At 39.7% G+C, this 15,753-nt stretch overlaps 1 protein-coding gene across 1 annotated transcript in view; it reads left to right on the top strand.

Annotated features, from left to right (window-relative positions):
- The first annotated feature begins 536 nt into the window (after positions 1 to 536).
- Positions 537 to 15,753, top strand: part of DKK2 (dickkopf WNT signaling pathway inhibitor 2) — a 62,717-nt gene continuing 47,500 nt past the window's right edge. The window contains exon 1 of the mRNA XM_054031064.1: positions 537 to 1,523. Within this exon, the coding sequence (XP_053887039.1) occupies positions 1,266 to 1,523 (258 nt within the window). The 5' untranslated portion in view covers positions 537 to 1,265. The remainder of the gene's footprint in view (positions 1,524 to 15,753) is intronic.

Genomic DNA, 15,753 nt, shown 5'->3' with positions numbered 1-15,753 from the left:
CCTGTCCAGGTTTTTAAAAGTCAGGGGCATGGCCTTTTACCCCCCTCACCTGTCTCCACTGCCTATGGAGCTGGGCCCAAACCTGCAGGGGAGAGCCACCACCGCAGCACAAACTCATCATGGGCTTTATTGAAATTCCTGATTTATTCTGAACACCATGCCTTAGTGCCAAAAGCTTAGCCTTACAGATAGTCCAGTGAAAGGGATATGTGTCCTTGAGTGTGCTGACCCCTGAAACACTGTGTATGTACATGTGTTCAGGAGTGTGCTGGTTGCTCAGGGGGACACAGACAGATACAGCCCGCTGTGTTCCTAAAGACAGGGGATACTTCTCCTGTCTCCCAGCCAAAATGGGAAGAAAGATCTGCTGTTGGGAAGGTGGGTGCAGGGTGCAAGGGGAGGATGAGAAGAGAGTCAGTTTCACTCCTTGTCACTCTGAACTGGGGGCGGAGGAAAGAGAAATCCATTGTGGAAAGCTATAAAAAGTAAAGGGGGCAGTGGGAGACGAGAGCAAAGTGAGAGACTGTCAGAGAACAGTGAGTGTGTGTAGAGATCTGTGCTAAGGACTTTGTCAGTGAGTTTGTCTAGATGTCTGTCTGTTTCTGCCTGTGTGATCCCGACTCCAGGGCTTCAGTCCCCAGGACTCACCCTGTCTGCTTGTCTGCCGGATGCCTGGAGCCCCTCACCCCAGCACCAGCTAGTCTGTAGGAGGAGAACGTGTCCTTTTCACAAACACTCTCTACAGAGGCTGAGGCAAAAGAAAGAAAAAGAAGACGGGAGGGGAATAAAAAGGAGGGAGAGAGAAACAAAACTAATCCCAGCCCTTGACGGTGCTGCTTGGATTGGATCTGGTTTGAGTTTTCTCCCTGCTGACTTGTGTAGCAAGAGAGGAGGAGTGGGGGGAAATAAGTAACTGACTCTTCGTCTGAAGTTTGAGCAAACCTGCGGGGAGACTCCACTGGTGGGAAGCTTTCCTGGGTGCAATTGCCTCATAGTTTATTGCTTCCAGTCACTAAAAAATTTTCTGAACTTCTCAAGAATCTGGAGGAAAAAGCCGTCACTTCACTTGATCTGAGTGTTACTCATTTCCTATAGACTGTACTTTTTTTTTAGGGGATTCTTTTTCCTGTCTCTCCCAGGACAGCGGTTTCCTGAGCGTGTGGCATTGAAATCTATTGAGTTGTTTTGTTAACAAACTTTGGGAGAATTTTTTTTTTTTTTATCCCTCTGCTGTTTTTTAAATCCTTTTTTGGTGGGGAGGGGAGATGATGCTGCTGATGTGGAATAAGTGCTCCTGCTGTCTCCTCTTACTAGCCGTGATCCTGATGGTGGAGAGCTCCCAGCTAGACAGCTCCAGCTCCAAGGTGAACTCCATCAAGTCCACCCTGATGGGGGAGGCTCCAACGCAGGCAACCAACAGATCTGCAGGCATCCACCAGGGACTGGCACTTGGGAGCAGTAAGAAGGGCAAAATCCTAGGGCAGATGGGAAAACCTCCAAAGCACCATCATCGGCAAGGAGAGGTAGGACACATCTCTCTCTTTCTCTCACTAATGTGTAAATGATTATTTTTGTGTGATCTCTCTCCCTCTCTACTTCACATAGGTCTAACATTCAACTTTATTATTTTTTAAAAAAAGTCAGATTTGTAGTCCCTCTCTTCTTGATAGAGCTTTCCTTCCAAAATGAAATGAATTCACTTCTCCAAGACTGTCAAAGACAACATTGTTTTTAGAATAGATGTAAGAGGGGGATTTATAAGGTTTTAAACTTTTTTATTTTTCTTAAGTATCAGAAATTGACTCAAGGAGTCAGTAAGCTTAAATGATTGCCTTGAGCATTTCTCTGCTGGAATTGCTCATAAAGACAGCTGGAAATAAAACCATTAATAATAATAATAATTAATAAATAATGAAAAGAGGATGTAGTAGGAGATTGAGCAGGAGAAATAATCTTGCATGAAAGTGTACTAATGAGGGTCAGAAGGCTTTCTAATCCAATATTTTAGCAAAATTCTTGTGCATAGTTATGTGCTTAGGGTGAGGTAGGAAAAGATTTGCATATTTCACTCTGGGACACCCCACAACGTTTGCAGATGTTTTCTTTGGTCATGGCCATGCTATGCTGGGGACAGAATGACAGCCCTCAGGATGGGGAGGGCAAAGTTGAGCTGAAATAAAAAGGAGTTACAGTTACAAAAGTAGGATGGGAACCCGATTTGGCTGTGAACAACAACACCTTCCTCCTCCTGCTTTGGATACACTCAAATCTGACTGAAACATTTCTGCATTTGTGTTTCCTGGATGGCAAATGATAAAGTAGCATTTTAAGTCATCAGCCCTCTATTGTCTTTTAGGTCTCCACTTGAATGGCACATTGTAGTGATTGTAAAAATGGTATAGATAGAGCATGCATTATTTTGCTTTGGAAAATATTGGTTTTCATACAATCAGACACTAGTAGCACCTCCAGATACAGCTGCTTTTCATAAGCAACAGACAGTGTTGCGGCAAGGGAGCTGCCAACATTCAGCACTGGAGAGGAAACATACTGAGTGCCTGAAGGGTCCCTGTCCTGTTCACATCTTTGTTTAAAGCAAGGAAGAAGCTGCAAATTCAAGTGATTCATTGAATTCACTGAATTATTTCACAGCAGCTCCCTAATAATTGGATGTAGCTATTTTGTTATGAGTGCATGCAAAACTAGCAATTTGTGATTAGGGTTTTATTTTAAGCTAATTACATGATTTTTGAATCTCTGTAGTTTCCCTTCTCAGACACCACAATTGTTTTATAATTCACATAGAATTCCTTACCTCTGAGCAAAAGTTTAATAGCAGGTGCTGTAGCGAAGTCTCATATTACTAGGATTATTGCATTCTTGTACTACTTTTACATTTACTAGGAAACAATAGAGTATAACTTATTATAACTCACCGTTGACAAAATAAAGGAGCACTGTACATTTTTATTATTCATTCTCCTTGCTTTCTTCACTGTGTTTAATCACCAAGAGGCAGATTTTGCCACTTATTCTCGCACCCCATAATATCTTGCTCTCTGAGCAGTCCCTTAGTTTCTGTGCTGCTGCTCCCACAGTAATGTACTATACAACAAGAGTATGGAAGACAGGATCTGGCTATTTGGTATTAATATGGCCACCCGTATTCAGGATAAGATGTCTTTAGCGCTAAAGACATGTTGATACTATTCATCTAGTCCCAGTGAAGTCAGTGGAACTGCTCAGAGTAAGATTTGCAGGACTGGGCCCTTATTTGCTAATTTGAACTATTCGTTCATATATAATGGCTCTCAGTCACTAGCACGAATTAGTGATGCCCTACTGCAAAGCACACTGAGACACCTTTATATAATTATAAATGTCCTTAGTGGGAAAGAAGATGCCACTTAGTTTACACGTCCTGTTTTCATATAATTTGCACTACAAATATATCCCTTCAGCCAAAATCTTGCTCAATTTACTCATGTGACTAGTGTCAATATTTCAATGGATTCCGTGGCTGAGAAAGGCAAACAAGATTTAGCTCCAGGAGCCCCATTCCTGCACTCTTTACTCAGGAAAAACTCCCATTAGAATCAATGGCTGTTTATCCTGAGCAAGGAATACAGGACCGGCTCCTGTTGAGAGGGTAATGTATTCATTATATTTTCTCATTAATGAAGCTTCATCCTCATTTGTGGCTACATCGTTAGGTGTGGGGTTGGATAGCCATGAAAATTGCTGAGATTTACAACCAGTAATTCTTAGACATTATTTCTTTCTCTCGTTCTTGAAGATAATTAACACAACACTTCAGTAAAAAAACAACAACAAATCTTGTGATGATAGTTCATTTTTTTTGTTGACATTTATGGTTTGAGTGGGTAAGCTGCTGAATTTCTAAACAGTGGTATAGTATATCACAAAACAATTAAAACATGACATTTTAATAATTTCTTAAAATAGAGTTTTATTAAATTAGTACTCTTCCTTGATTTGTTTAGACAATTGGACACTGTAGTGGGAACTTGATATGTTTGTTAAAAGAGCAGCGCTTCCTACATTTTTCTCGCTAATGTTTTTTCCATAGCGGGACTGATAGTGTGATAAAAATAGCAGTACCTATTATTTCCTTGGTATTAAAATGTTGAGACTTCTATTTTATGTAGAAATAGAAAATGGCTTTTCTAATAATTAGGGCATAAAGTGCAAAGAAACTAATAAAATTTAGTTTTTGGTATTATGACAGCTATGGAGTATGGGCTCAATTATTTGCTTGTGTAAACTGGCAGAGCTCAACTGAAGTGAAGAGAACACTTCCAGCAAAGAATTTGGTTCACTCTGAACAAGAGAACGATAGCCAACAATTAGTTGTTGGGGTGTGTGTGTGTGTGTGTGTGTTTCTTTTTTTGGTTAGACCAGTATGCCTTTGGTGCATTTCTTACATTTATTTACATCCTATGATGATCTGCGTCATCAAGATTAGGATTGACTCTAATTTAATCAATTTAAAGAAATGAATGTGTTAATAGTCCATGATTTCTCTGGCATATTGATATGTTTCCTCTAGCAATTGACACTTAATAATGCTTTCACTTAGAAGCGCAAGATCATCCCTTTCTTTCTCAGGCAAAGCTCCTATTGAAGCCAATGGGAATATTCGTATGAGTAAGGCAAGCAGAATCTGGTCTGAGATTATATCTACGCAGCAATTAAATACCTGTGGCTGGCCTGGGTCCGCTGACTCGGGCTCATAGGGCTTGGCCTGCGGGGCTGTAAAATTGCGGTGTAGATGTTCAGGCTTGGCTTGGATCTTTAGCTCTGGACCCCATAAGTGAGGAGAATCCCAGAGCCCGGCCTCCGGCCTGAGACCCCACAGCAATTTTTATCCTGCAAGGCGAAGCCCTCAGAGCTGAAGTCAGCTGACCCGGGCCAGCCATGGGTATGCCTCAGGTCTTTTATTCCAGTGTAGGCATATGCATACGGGGCAATCAGGAGGAATATGATTTTTGAATAATTCTTGAACACAATTATGCCTATACAATGAGCATTATTTCTTTAAAAATAGCTATAACATAATTTAGCAGTTTTTAAATTACAGAGAGTGAGAGATCATAGAATTGCTAAATTATTTGGATTTTGGCTGTCCTTTCATTCCTCTTCTCATTTTATGGTTGTTTATCCACTTTCACAAAAGTGCAAAATGTACAAGCAGTCGCACTAGGGAAAATATATAGACATATGGGGCCATATGCACCTCCATTTACTCAGTAAGGGTCTGATTCTGTGTTACTGACTCACATGAGTAATCCCACAAGGAAAGGCAGCAGAATCAGGCCCTAGGTTAGTTGCTGCTCCGTGAGGCTCAGTGAAATCAATGGCTGCTTTTCCTGAATCAAGTGAGCAGGAATAGTGTAAGAATGTGCTATTCTAAGAGGGCCTAGTGACATGTCATCACCTCCTCTCACTATTCTTTTTAATTTTGGTTTAGACGTGTGAATTCTAGGAACAGCTACCATTCTGGCTTCTTGAGAAAAAGATTATGGAGTTATAATCTTTTAAAAAAAATTTAAGGTTAATGAAAAATGCCAGATTAGCAGCACTGCGAATTGAATTTTTCTAGCCACGTATCGTGTATAGTTTACACAATTGCAGGGCAAGCTTTCCCATGCTGTCCCCCACTGTTCTGAAATGATCACTTTTATGGGCAAAATTCTTACTCCTGGTTGAAAGTAATGAAGATTCCCTTGACTTCAGTGAGACTATTTGTATGCTGTCTCCGTACCTCACTTCACTGCAATTTGCATTTACCCCTCTTTCCTAGAGACTCTCCACTCTCTGTGCTTCAGCCTTTCCGAGTTCCACTGTAGGTATAGGTCCCTCCTGTTTTCTGACTCCATCCTCTCTGCTGTGCTCTATCCACCTACTATCTGCAACTACTTTCCTTTACTAGTGCATGGGTCCTAGTACTCCCCACACACACTTTTCCCTAACCCCAGCTACAGGTCCCTTCTCCCACTGCAGCTGGCCAAAAGAGCAGATGCTGAGTAACTGAACTGGATCTCCGCTCCTCAATGGGCCTACCCTTTCGTGGTGGTGGTGGGAGTTGTTGAGGGAGTGAGCAATAGCTTTCAGTTGGGTGAGAGAAAAGAACGAGGGGTTAAGAAGTTAGAGGAAAGAGCAAGTGAGAAATTGAGTGGGTAAAAAAAGGCTAGTTAAGGGAGAAACAGAGTGAGGAAAGTGGAGAACATAAGACGTTGAAACCAGCAAACCTTTGAGTTCAGATGGGGTTTTTTTTGTTTTGGTTTTTGTTTTTTTTGTGTGTGTGTTTTGACTATAAGCTTTATCTGAGCTGAATCCAAAATGGCAGAGCTTTGTACAGCTCTAACATTCACGAGCTCATTTACATAATAGTGTTTCTCAACTGGACATAATTACCAGCATGAACTGTGACATCCTAGAAAATGCTAGGATGAGATTTCTTAGTAGCAGGAAAGTAAAACAGCATGAGATTCAGTAATTGACCACAGTATCCTGAGAACACAGCAATAAAAGGTACCAAAGACACCAAAAATGTAACCACAGTATCTTAAATTGCTAACAACCAAGACAGCACCAATTATTTAACCACAGGATCAAGAATAATTTAACTGCAATACCCAGCACTATATCCAGCCATGATAATTTTATGTAAGTAACCAGAATTGCTAACATCCATAAAGGCCACCAAAGAAACTATTCTTTGCCCTCATCTTTAGTTGTCTGGAATCTGGACACTTACTGGCTGACTGTTAGCAATCTTGTTAAGTGGCCGAGGAAACTCTTCTTTCTCTATTGGAGAACTGGGCAGGAATTATTTCCTTTCTGTGTCTCACTTTGAGCCCCCTTTAATTTTTAGTTAACATCTTAATTTGGAGGAAGAACTCCTGTAAAATAGTATTATATTTATTTATTCTAATTTGACTGTTCATATAACAGTAGCATCTAGAGGCCTTCAGCTGAGATTGGAGTGTCACTGTGCTAGAAGCTGCATAAACACATATCAAAGGACTATCCCTCTCCTGAAGATCTAACAGTCTCAATAGACTACACAGACAAATGGTGAGAAAGAGTTTGATAACATTTTTTTCCCTCTGAAAATATTTTTTTAGCACCTACCCGAGCTCAGTAAGCTGAAGCTTTGTATGTGCAAATGATGTACAGTTTTAATTTTAGATAAAACTGAGCATTTGTATCTGTTGATAGCATGCTACATCTCTATCATATTCTGTTAGTTGATTAAGCATTCTGGGTCTTATTACTGACTGCCTTACAACTACGTATCCCAGGACATATAATACAGTAGGTATTTAATTCTTCCCAATAGGGCCCCTTGAAACCAGTTCCCGAGTTTGTTTTTTCATGTGTCCCTTTACTATTTTTTAAGCTTTGCCACATCAAGAATTAAGGTTTTATTCAAAAGATTTTTATTTTAAAAACAGAGGCCTGGCCTCCTCTGTGTAGACATTAAAGATCTGTGGCCAGATCCCAGGGCACTTTTTATAAGTAGGCTTTGTCCTAGTGACCTTCATCAAACTTTCCTCATCCCCACAGTACGTGTGCCATTTGGTTGATGTTTTCCATGCTTAATAGTGTGCATCATGCCCATGGCAGAAGTGTCAGATGTGTAAAGATTGTAAATTGTCTAAGGATCCTTAAGCATTAAAGGAACTATCAAAGAAAGTAAAGTCCGGTGTACATTTAGGCTGTTAATCTTAGAAGAGCCTCAGGGGGTCCTTTGAAATTTTTTTAAGGGCTAGATTGTGCCTTTGGCACCCTTAGATTGAAACTAGCTTCCCTGAGCTGTGACTCCAATGACATGGAGAGCCCCACACAACTGCCAAAGTCCTTAGAAGGAAAACTTTCATAATTTTGTTCCAGGTGATGTTTTGTCTGCAAAATTCTCCTTTAATTTTTACAGTGAAAACACGAATGTTCGTGTCTTCATTGCAGATCCATTCTTGATCAAAAAGGGGCTTAATTTTCCTCAATGACACCTGCTTTGAATGAAATTTAATTAGGGCTGTCGATTAATCACAGTTTACTTATGGGATTAACTCAAAAAAATTAACTGCAATTAAAAAATGTATCGCAATTAATTGCACTGTTAAACAATTGAATACCAATTGAAATTTATTAAATATTTTTGGATGTTTTTCTAAATTTTCAAATATATTGATTTCTATTACAACACAGAATACAAAGTGTACAGTGCTCACTTTATATTTTTATTACAAATATTTGCACTGTAAAAAAGATAAAATAAATAGTATTTTTCAATTCACCTCATACAAGTACTGTAGTGCAATCTCTTTATCGTGAAAGTATAACTTACAAATGTAGATTTTTTTTTTGTTACCTAACTGCACTAAAAAACAAAATGATCTAAAACTTTAGAGCCCACAAGTCCACTCAGTCCTACTTCTTGTTCAGCCAATTGCTAAAACAAACAAGTTTGTTTACATTTACAGGAGATACTGCTGACTGCTTCTTATTTACAATGTCATCTGAAAGTGAGAACGGGTGTTCGCATGGCATTTTTGTAGCTGGCGTTGCAAGGTATTTATGTGCCAGATATGCTAAACATTCATATGTCCCTTCATGCTTCAGCCACTATTCCAGAGGACATGGTTCCATAAATAAATTACATTTGTGACTGAACTCCTTGGGGGAGAATTGTAGTCTCCTGTTCTGTTTTCCCTGCATTCTGCCATATACTTCATGTTATAGCAGTCTCGGATAATGACCCAGCACATGTTCATTTTAAGAACACTTTCGCAGCAGATTTGACAAAATGCAAAGAAGGTAGCAATGTGAGATTTCTAAGGATAGATACAGCACTTGACCCAAGGTTTAAGAATTTGAAGTGCCTTCCAAAATCTGAGAGGGACAGAGTGTGGCGAATGCTTTCAGATGTCTTAAAAGAGAAACACTCTGATGTGGAAACTACAGAACCCAAACCACCAAAAAAGAAAATCAACCTTCTGCTGGTGGCATCTGACAAAAATGAACATGCGTCGGTCCACTCTGCTTTGGATCATTATCGAGCAGAACCCGTCATCGGCATGGACACGTCTTCTGGAATGGTGGCTGAAGCATGAAGGGACATATGAATCGTTAGTGCATCTAGCAGGTATATATCAGCTACAACGGTGCCATGCGAACACCTGTTCTCACTTTCAGGTGACATTGTAAACAAGACATGGGCACCATTATCTCCTGCAAATTGTAACCAAACTTGTTTGTCTGAGCGACTGGCTGAAGTAGGAGTGAGTGGACTTATCGGTTCTAAAGTTTTACATAGTTTTATATTTGAATGCGATTGTTTTTTGTACATAATTCTACATTTGTAAGTTCAATGTTCATTTGTTTTTTTTACAATGCAAATATTTGTAATAAAAAATAAATATAAAGTGAGCACTTTTTGTATTCTGTGTTGTAATTGAAATTACTATATTTGAAAATGTAGAAAACATCCAAAAATATTTAAATAAATGGTATTCTATTATTAACAGAGCAATTAATCACAATTAATTTTTTTAATTGCTTGACAGCCCTAAATGTTATCTTTGCTGCAAATGAAGAACCATTTCCCCCTTAAATTTCATGAAAACAGGGCAGTTTTCCATTTCAAAATGAAACTTGAAAACAGTGGAATTTCAGTTTTTCAACTTCATAGTGAAAATTTCACACAGCTCTAGAACTAGCTATAAAAATTCATGTTACAAATATATAATGTGTCATTACATTCTGCCTTGGGGAAGGAGACATAAATGGACATATACAATTATACCAAATGGCCGAAATACAAATCAACAGTGCTTTCTCTTTTTTCCCCATCATAATTATGGTTCTCACAATAATCGTTGTTTTTGTGGCAGGCCCCATACCCATCTATGATTTATTAGTTCCTTTGGGCATATAGACACAGGAGTCATTGATTCTGAAACGATCATAGCTAAAATCATTAATGAAAATAAAAAGCTTCCTCATTTAACTGCTTTGGACTTTCTATGAGTAAAGACTGGAGGAAAGGAAGATAACATTTTTAAGCCCTTTGTCAAAAAATCACTTAACCACTTGCTTCAGTCCCATGGGACTTGCTTACAGTCTTTGATATGATAGTGTTCATATGACAGTTATGAATCTTTGAAAACTGCTCTTTGCACATATGTAGTGCAAATAGTACAACTTTTAATACATTTTAGCAATGACAAAGGTGGACTGTTCTGTAAATGCTCAGGGTATGAGGTGTTGCTCAACTCCACAGGAACTCTGCCTCATTCTCTCCACATAATGTAAGTGTTAACCAGGCTGTGTATGCTTTTAAAAGTAGACCCATTAGTCCAGTGAATGAAAGAATAGGCTTCAGATCTATGCATTTTATAGTCTCCATTGAATGAGCCAGTGGTCTGCAGACTTGTGACTGCCGAACTGAAATTTTGACTTTTTTTTTAACGTAGGGCTATTTTTAAATGAATGATAAAGAATACAAGCAATGGTGTGTGTATATACTCTGCACTGCAGTAGCTAGCTTACATCCCTAAAACCTCATATTCATCCATGATGTTTCCTGTATATCATTAGGACCACAGCCCTGGAAGTCACAAACCTTATGGGAAAAGATTCCTTAGATGATGCTCTTTTAGACAAGGAATTCTGAGCAGGGTAGTCTCCAGACACCCTTCTTTTATTACATCATGTTAGACTTTGAAGGTTCCCCCGATTCTGTTCAGTTTAATGAAATTCCCAAAGAGCCTAAAACTACATGGGTTGTAAAACAATGAATCTTAGGAAGAGAATGAGAAAAATCTGCATAACACAACTAGTCTGAAACCGTATGTCAAAGCTAGATGGGTACAGTTTGGATAGCTGCAATGGAAACATTTTCAAAAGTTCCTAAGTGACTTAGAAGCCAAAGTCCCATTTTCAAATGATTGTCAGTGAGGCTTAAGCTCCTAAGTGCTAAGTCACCTCTGAAAATGAGGCTTAGGCTCCTAAATAATTCAGATGCTTTTCTAGAGCAGCAGGTCTGCTCTGGCTGCTTTCTCTCATAGTTTTCTTATCTCGTATGTATTCATGTAGAATATGTTGGGGTTCTTTTATTTGTTCTGTTTTGTTATCTGAGCTCAGTCCAAAAATATTTACAGATTGGTGATTAAAAAACATTGTTTCTTTTACAACAGAGAAGCAAAGAATAGTTTAGGAGATTTTTTCCCCTCAATTTCTCCTTCAGAAGAGGCTGCAGATCAGGCTAAATGAAGCTGTCTTACAAGCCTCTGTTCCAGTAGTGGTAGACGGACTGCACAAATCTCATCTGCTACTTGGCTTCTCCTCTTCTGGGTTGAAGATTGGGGAGAACATGCCAGTTTCTATCCAGCTGCTCTTCATTATGGAGCTAGGGAAATGAGACTCTCTCATTTTCTCTTGGCAGAGTGGTGAAAGGCATGTTCTTAGAAAAGCTAGTTTCCCTCCCGCATCTCTTCATGTGGGGGAAAGGCTCCATGGAGTAAATGTTGAGCCAAGATCATCAACTTTCCTCTCTTCTTATTCGGTAGAATCAGGCTTGGTGAATCTGCTGTTCCCTCCTCATCCACCTCCCTATAAACTGCTACTCTTCCTGAGAGAGTAGGATCAGCTGGAGAGAATCGGGTGTCAGTCCTGGCTTCCTCAGGGGGAGTGGCTCTGAGGACAGGACTGAGTTTACTTTCCTACTGGTTCTCCTTCTAGTGGAAGTGTAAATGATCAGATAGAGGATTCTGCCTTCTTTCCAATGGGGCAAAGGGGCTAGATTCTGGAAGGTCATTCACATGTATTTCCTTCACTGGAAGAAATCTGATGAAGAGACGGTGCCCCATCCATCTCTCACAGGGGAGATGATAGCTCATGGGGTTAGGAGAGAGTTGTCTCTTGGATAGGGGGATCTGCAAGGAAGGATACTTGTCTCATGGATGGAAAGGAGCACACTGAAGTGACTTAGGGAGGGAAGAGTAAATTGTGCATTGCAAAGGAGGTAGCCCACATGGGAGCTGTGTCCTTCACCAGTGGAAGAGGTCTCTGTCTGGGGTCAGAGAATACATTCACCTCAGTTATGTATCTGGGGCATGGTTATAGGGTGACATACATGGGAGGCAGGCCTCTTGTGGGAGAAAGAAGGTGGTATTAGTAGAGAGTTAATATTAAACAAGGTCATTCAGAAATAAACAGACCAACTTCATTGTACTGCTGTACATGAGGTCATATTACATATTTGTGAATATGTGGATGCCACTAAGTAGAGGTAGCAATTATTCTGGAATCCTAGACATTTCCACATTTTAGCACAGACAATCTGAAAAGCCATATTGGAGTGGTATGCAGTGTTGGTGAAGCTGTGTGGGTCCCAGGATATTAGAGAGACATGGTGAGAGCTAATATTTTTTTTTATTGGACCAACTTCTGTTGCTGAGAGAGACAAGCTTTCAAGCTTACACAGAGCTCTTCTTCAGGCCTGTGTAAACTTGAAAGCTTGTCTCTCTCACCAACAGAAATTGGTCCAATAAAAGATATTACCTCGCCCATCTTGTCTCTCTCGTATTGGAGTTTTGTCATTCTTTCTCTTCAGTTTATCACCCAGTCAGGCGCAGGAACGATACCATGTGCTTTAAGTAACCAGGCACATGGCACAAAGAGTGAAGTAAACCATTTGTGATCAGCTAATGGAGCTGAAATTGTTCATCCAGACTACTGGATGAATACTTACGATTAACAAATGAATTAGTAGCAATCAGGATCAGTTTATGAATGACTCAAAGAATATTATTCACCATGAAATAACTCAGCTAGCTCCTGTCAGGGAGTCAGGACTGGGCAACACATGGGAGTTGTATCTGTATGGAAACAGCAGATCCTGATGTCTCTGGAAGGGGCCACGAAAAAAGGTGGGCTGCTATTCTCTCTCCCAACAAACTCCAGAGCAGAGCCTGATGGTGTACACAACATCATGTGCATCTTGTTAAAGACTATTTGTTCACTGAGGCCAAAGTTCTGTCAAAATTTATGTTTAAAAATCCACTTTTTATATAACGTTTTAGTGGAAGGGTTAAACTGTTTAACTTGGTAAAAATGTATCTGCAATTGTTTAAATTAATACAGTGCTTTCAAAACGCTCTTCAGGAATGCTTGTAAATTTCTGTGCTTGCGTTTTTTTTTTTTCTCTCCCTATTGCTATCTTCCAGAACCCCCTTCACAAGGAAATGGCTTTTTAACAAGAAGAATCCTCTTGAAATTACATTTCCAAGGGGGTCCTTGCCACAGCAGCTGCAACAAATTGCAACTGAACTTTAGTCTTTTGGTTCTCATTCTTAAAATGATAGGTGACCAAACAAATATTTGTATTATAACTTATTTATTGAGCAATGTTTTGTGCTATGCTGAATTGTCTAACCAGAAAAATCAAGCTTTCTGCACAAAAATAAATATTTCCAAGCCCTTATACCAGTGCTTGAATTGAAGGTGCCTGAGGAAATATTCCTGACACTAATCTTATTTGGTTCTGTTTGATTTAGGTTCTTATATCATGGCCATCAATTACTGTGGTATTTAAGTGCCTTTCCGAGGGCCAGATTCCAATACCCATACTCATGCTGGTGCAGCATCTTATTCCCTGAGTATTTCCATCCATTTCGGAGGGGCGGGGGCTGTCTGAGAGGTAAGATACAACTCCGCATGAGTAAGGGTGGCACAAACATTCCCAGAGTGAGGAAACTAAACAAAAGACTGTCTATTATTCAGCTCCCCACTGCTGAACCATCCCAGCCAGGGATAATTATAAGAGCAAGATGCCTCTGAAAAACAACCCTTTTGTCTTTGGGATACCAAACTGCATTAAATGGGAAGCATTTTCAGAATACTTTTTTCCAGGATCCCCTACAAAAGTTTTATGCTTGTCTTCGTGTTGCTCTGTTATAATACTTACATGGAAATTTTCTTCCTTTTGAGTCTCCCAGAACACTTTGCCGACACAAGCTAATTAAGCCTCCCAAATGCCTGTGAGAGGGGTAACTCCCATTATTCCCATTATGCAGATTGGGGAGAGCCTTAATCTTGTTGACCCTCAGTTTCCCCATCTGTACTTAGTTTGTTCCCAGGGATGTTATGAAAGTAAATTTATGAGGACTAGATACTGGCATTTAGATTCTTCCCTATTCATGGCTGCGTCACATTGCCCCAGAGCAACTCAAGAAAATACTGCAGAGAACCTTGGATTTGTAGAGGCTGATTCCCAGGTGCTCCCAGCCAGTTCTGTCACCTGGTGTGTGGATAGAGCCACGGCAGAGCCTGCTTCTCCTCCCTGCTACCCCCCTCCCAATTTTGAGGCAGTTTACATGTATGAGTCACAAGGCCCTGTGCTTCCCTAAGGCATGTGATTGACTTGGCCCTTGCACGGAGTGCACAAAGGGTTGGGGGAGAAGAGCGCTTGCTAGACCCAGGGACCATAAGAACTGTAAACATTTGAGTTGCTCAAATGCATAAAAGGTGCCACATAGGAGAAAGCATTATTATGGTTTCAGCTGTGGATATGTAAAACTCTCAACTACTGATTTGGTTGCCTAAATCCACCTAAGTGTCTAACAGGCACCCACATTTGAAATTGTTGGTTTAGATAGCATCCTCCACATGTCAGTAGCAAAGCCGGGAATAAACCCTTAAATTGCTGCACAGGTGTTGCAGGTCAGAATTTAATTGGCAGAGGCTGTATATGAAGGAAACCTAAATGTTATATACCTAAACCTGTTTCACACTTTAAAATAAAATATACAATCCTAAATTAAAAGACAACATAAATATAGAACAATATAAGGTTTCTTGATCACTGGATTACAATTCAAAAATAGGAGAAACAAACTGGAATGCTGAGGGGCAGACAGTTTCTGGTGGTTAAAGAAGGAATCTGTAAATAAGGCACCTGGGTTCTTTTTCCCACTCAGCTCTGTTTTGCTATGAAACTTTAGTACATCAGGAAATCTTCCTTTGTCTCAGTTTACTCCTCTGTAAAATGGATATAATCACTTTTAACTTTGCAGAGATGTTGTAAGGCTTAATTAATATTTGTAATGTGCTTGTAGAGACTCATGTGAAAGGCAACTTGTAAGTAGAAAATCTTATTTTGAAATTTACATTAATTGCTTTACTGAATACCGCTAAATAGGAATTTGCACACCATAATTCAAAACTAGAGATTCCCATTAACAGTGAGAAACTTTTTATCTGTATCCAAACTTTGCAGCTCAGGCCCATCTCTACTTGCAACATGTTTGCTTTAAAAATAATGCTTTTATGATATTACAGTGAAAAGGACCAGTGCCTTTGTATAAACACTGTTCTCATTAGTTATCAGTGAGGGCTAGATAGGAAAGTCTTTAACAGAGGCAGACATGTGCATTGCAGGTGTGAAGGGAATGCTCAAACTGTTTATGAGCACACAAGTCCTATGAACAAAAAGGGCTGAGAAGGATGTTGTAATTTTAAGGGGAAATATGTTTTAAGGGCCCATTAAAAATAAAGTGAAAAGGGAATAGCAAATGAGCTGCAGATTGTCTGTGTAACAGGGATTGTCATTAAGAAAATCCTTTATTATTCTAAACAGGCATGTACTAGAGAGAGGTCAAAATAGTTTAGATACCATTGGACACTGGGGTATCCACTAAGTCATTCAGGCTGTTGTCTGAACTG

This window comes from Malaclemys terrapin, chromosome 5, assembly GCF_027887155.1.
Source record: "Malaclemys terrapin pileata isolate rMalTer1 chromosome 5, rMalTer1.hap1, whole genome shotgun sequence".
In the NCBI taxonomy this organism is placed as follows: domain Eukaryota; kingdom Metazoa; phylum Chordata; order Testudines; family Emydidae; genus Malaclemys; species Malaclemys terrapin.
This window is presented reverse-complemented; position numbering and strand designations above follow the sequence as displayed.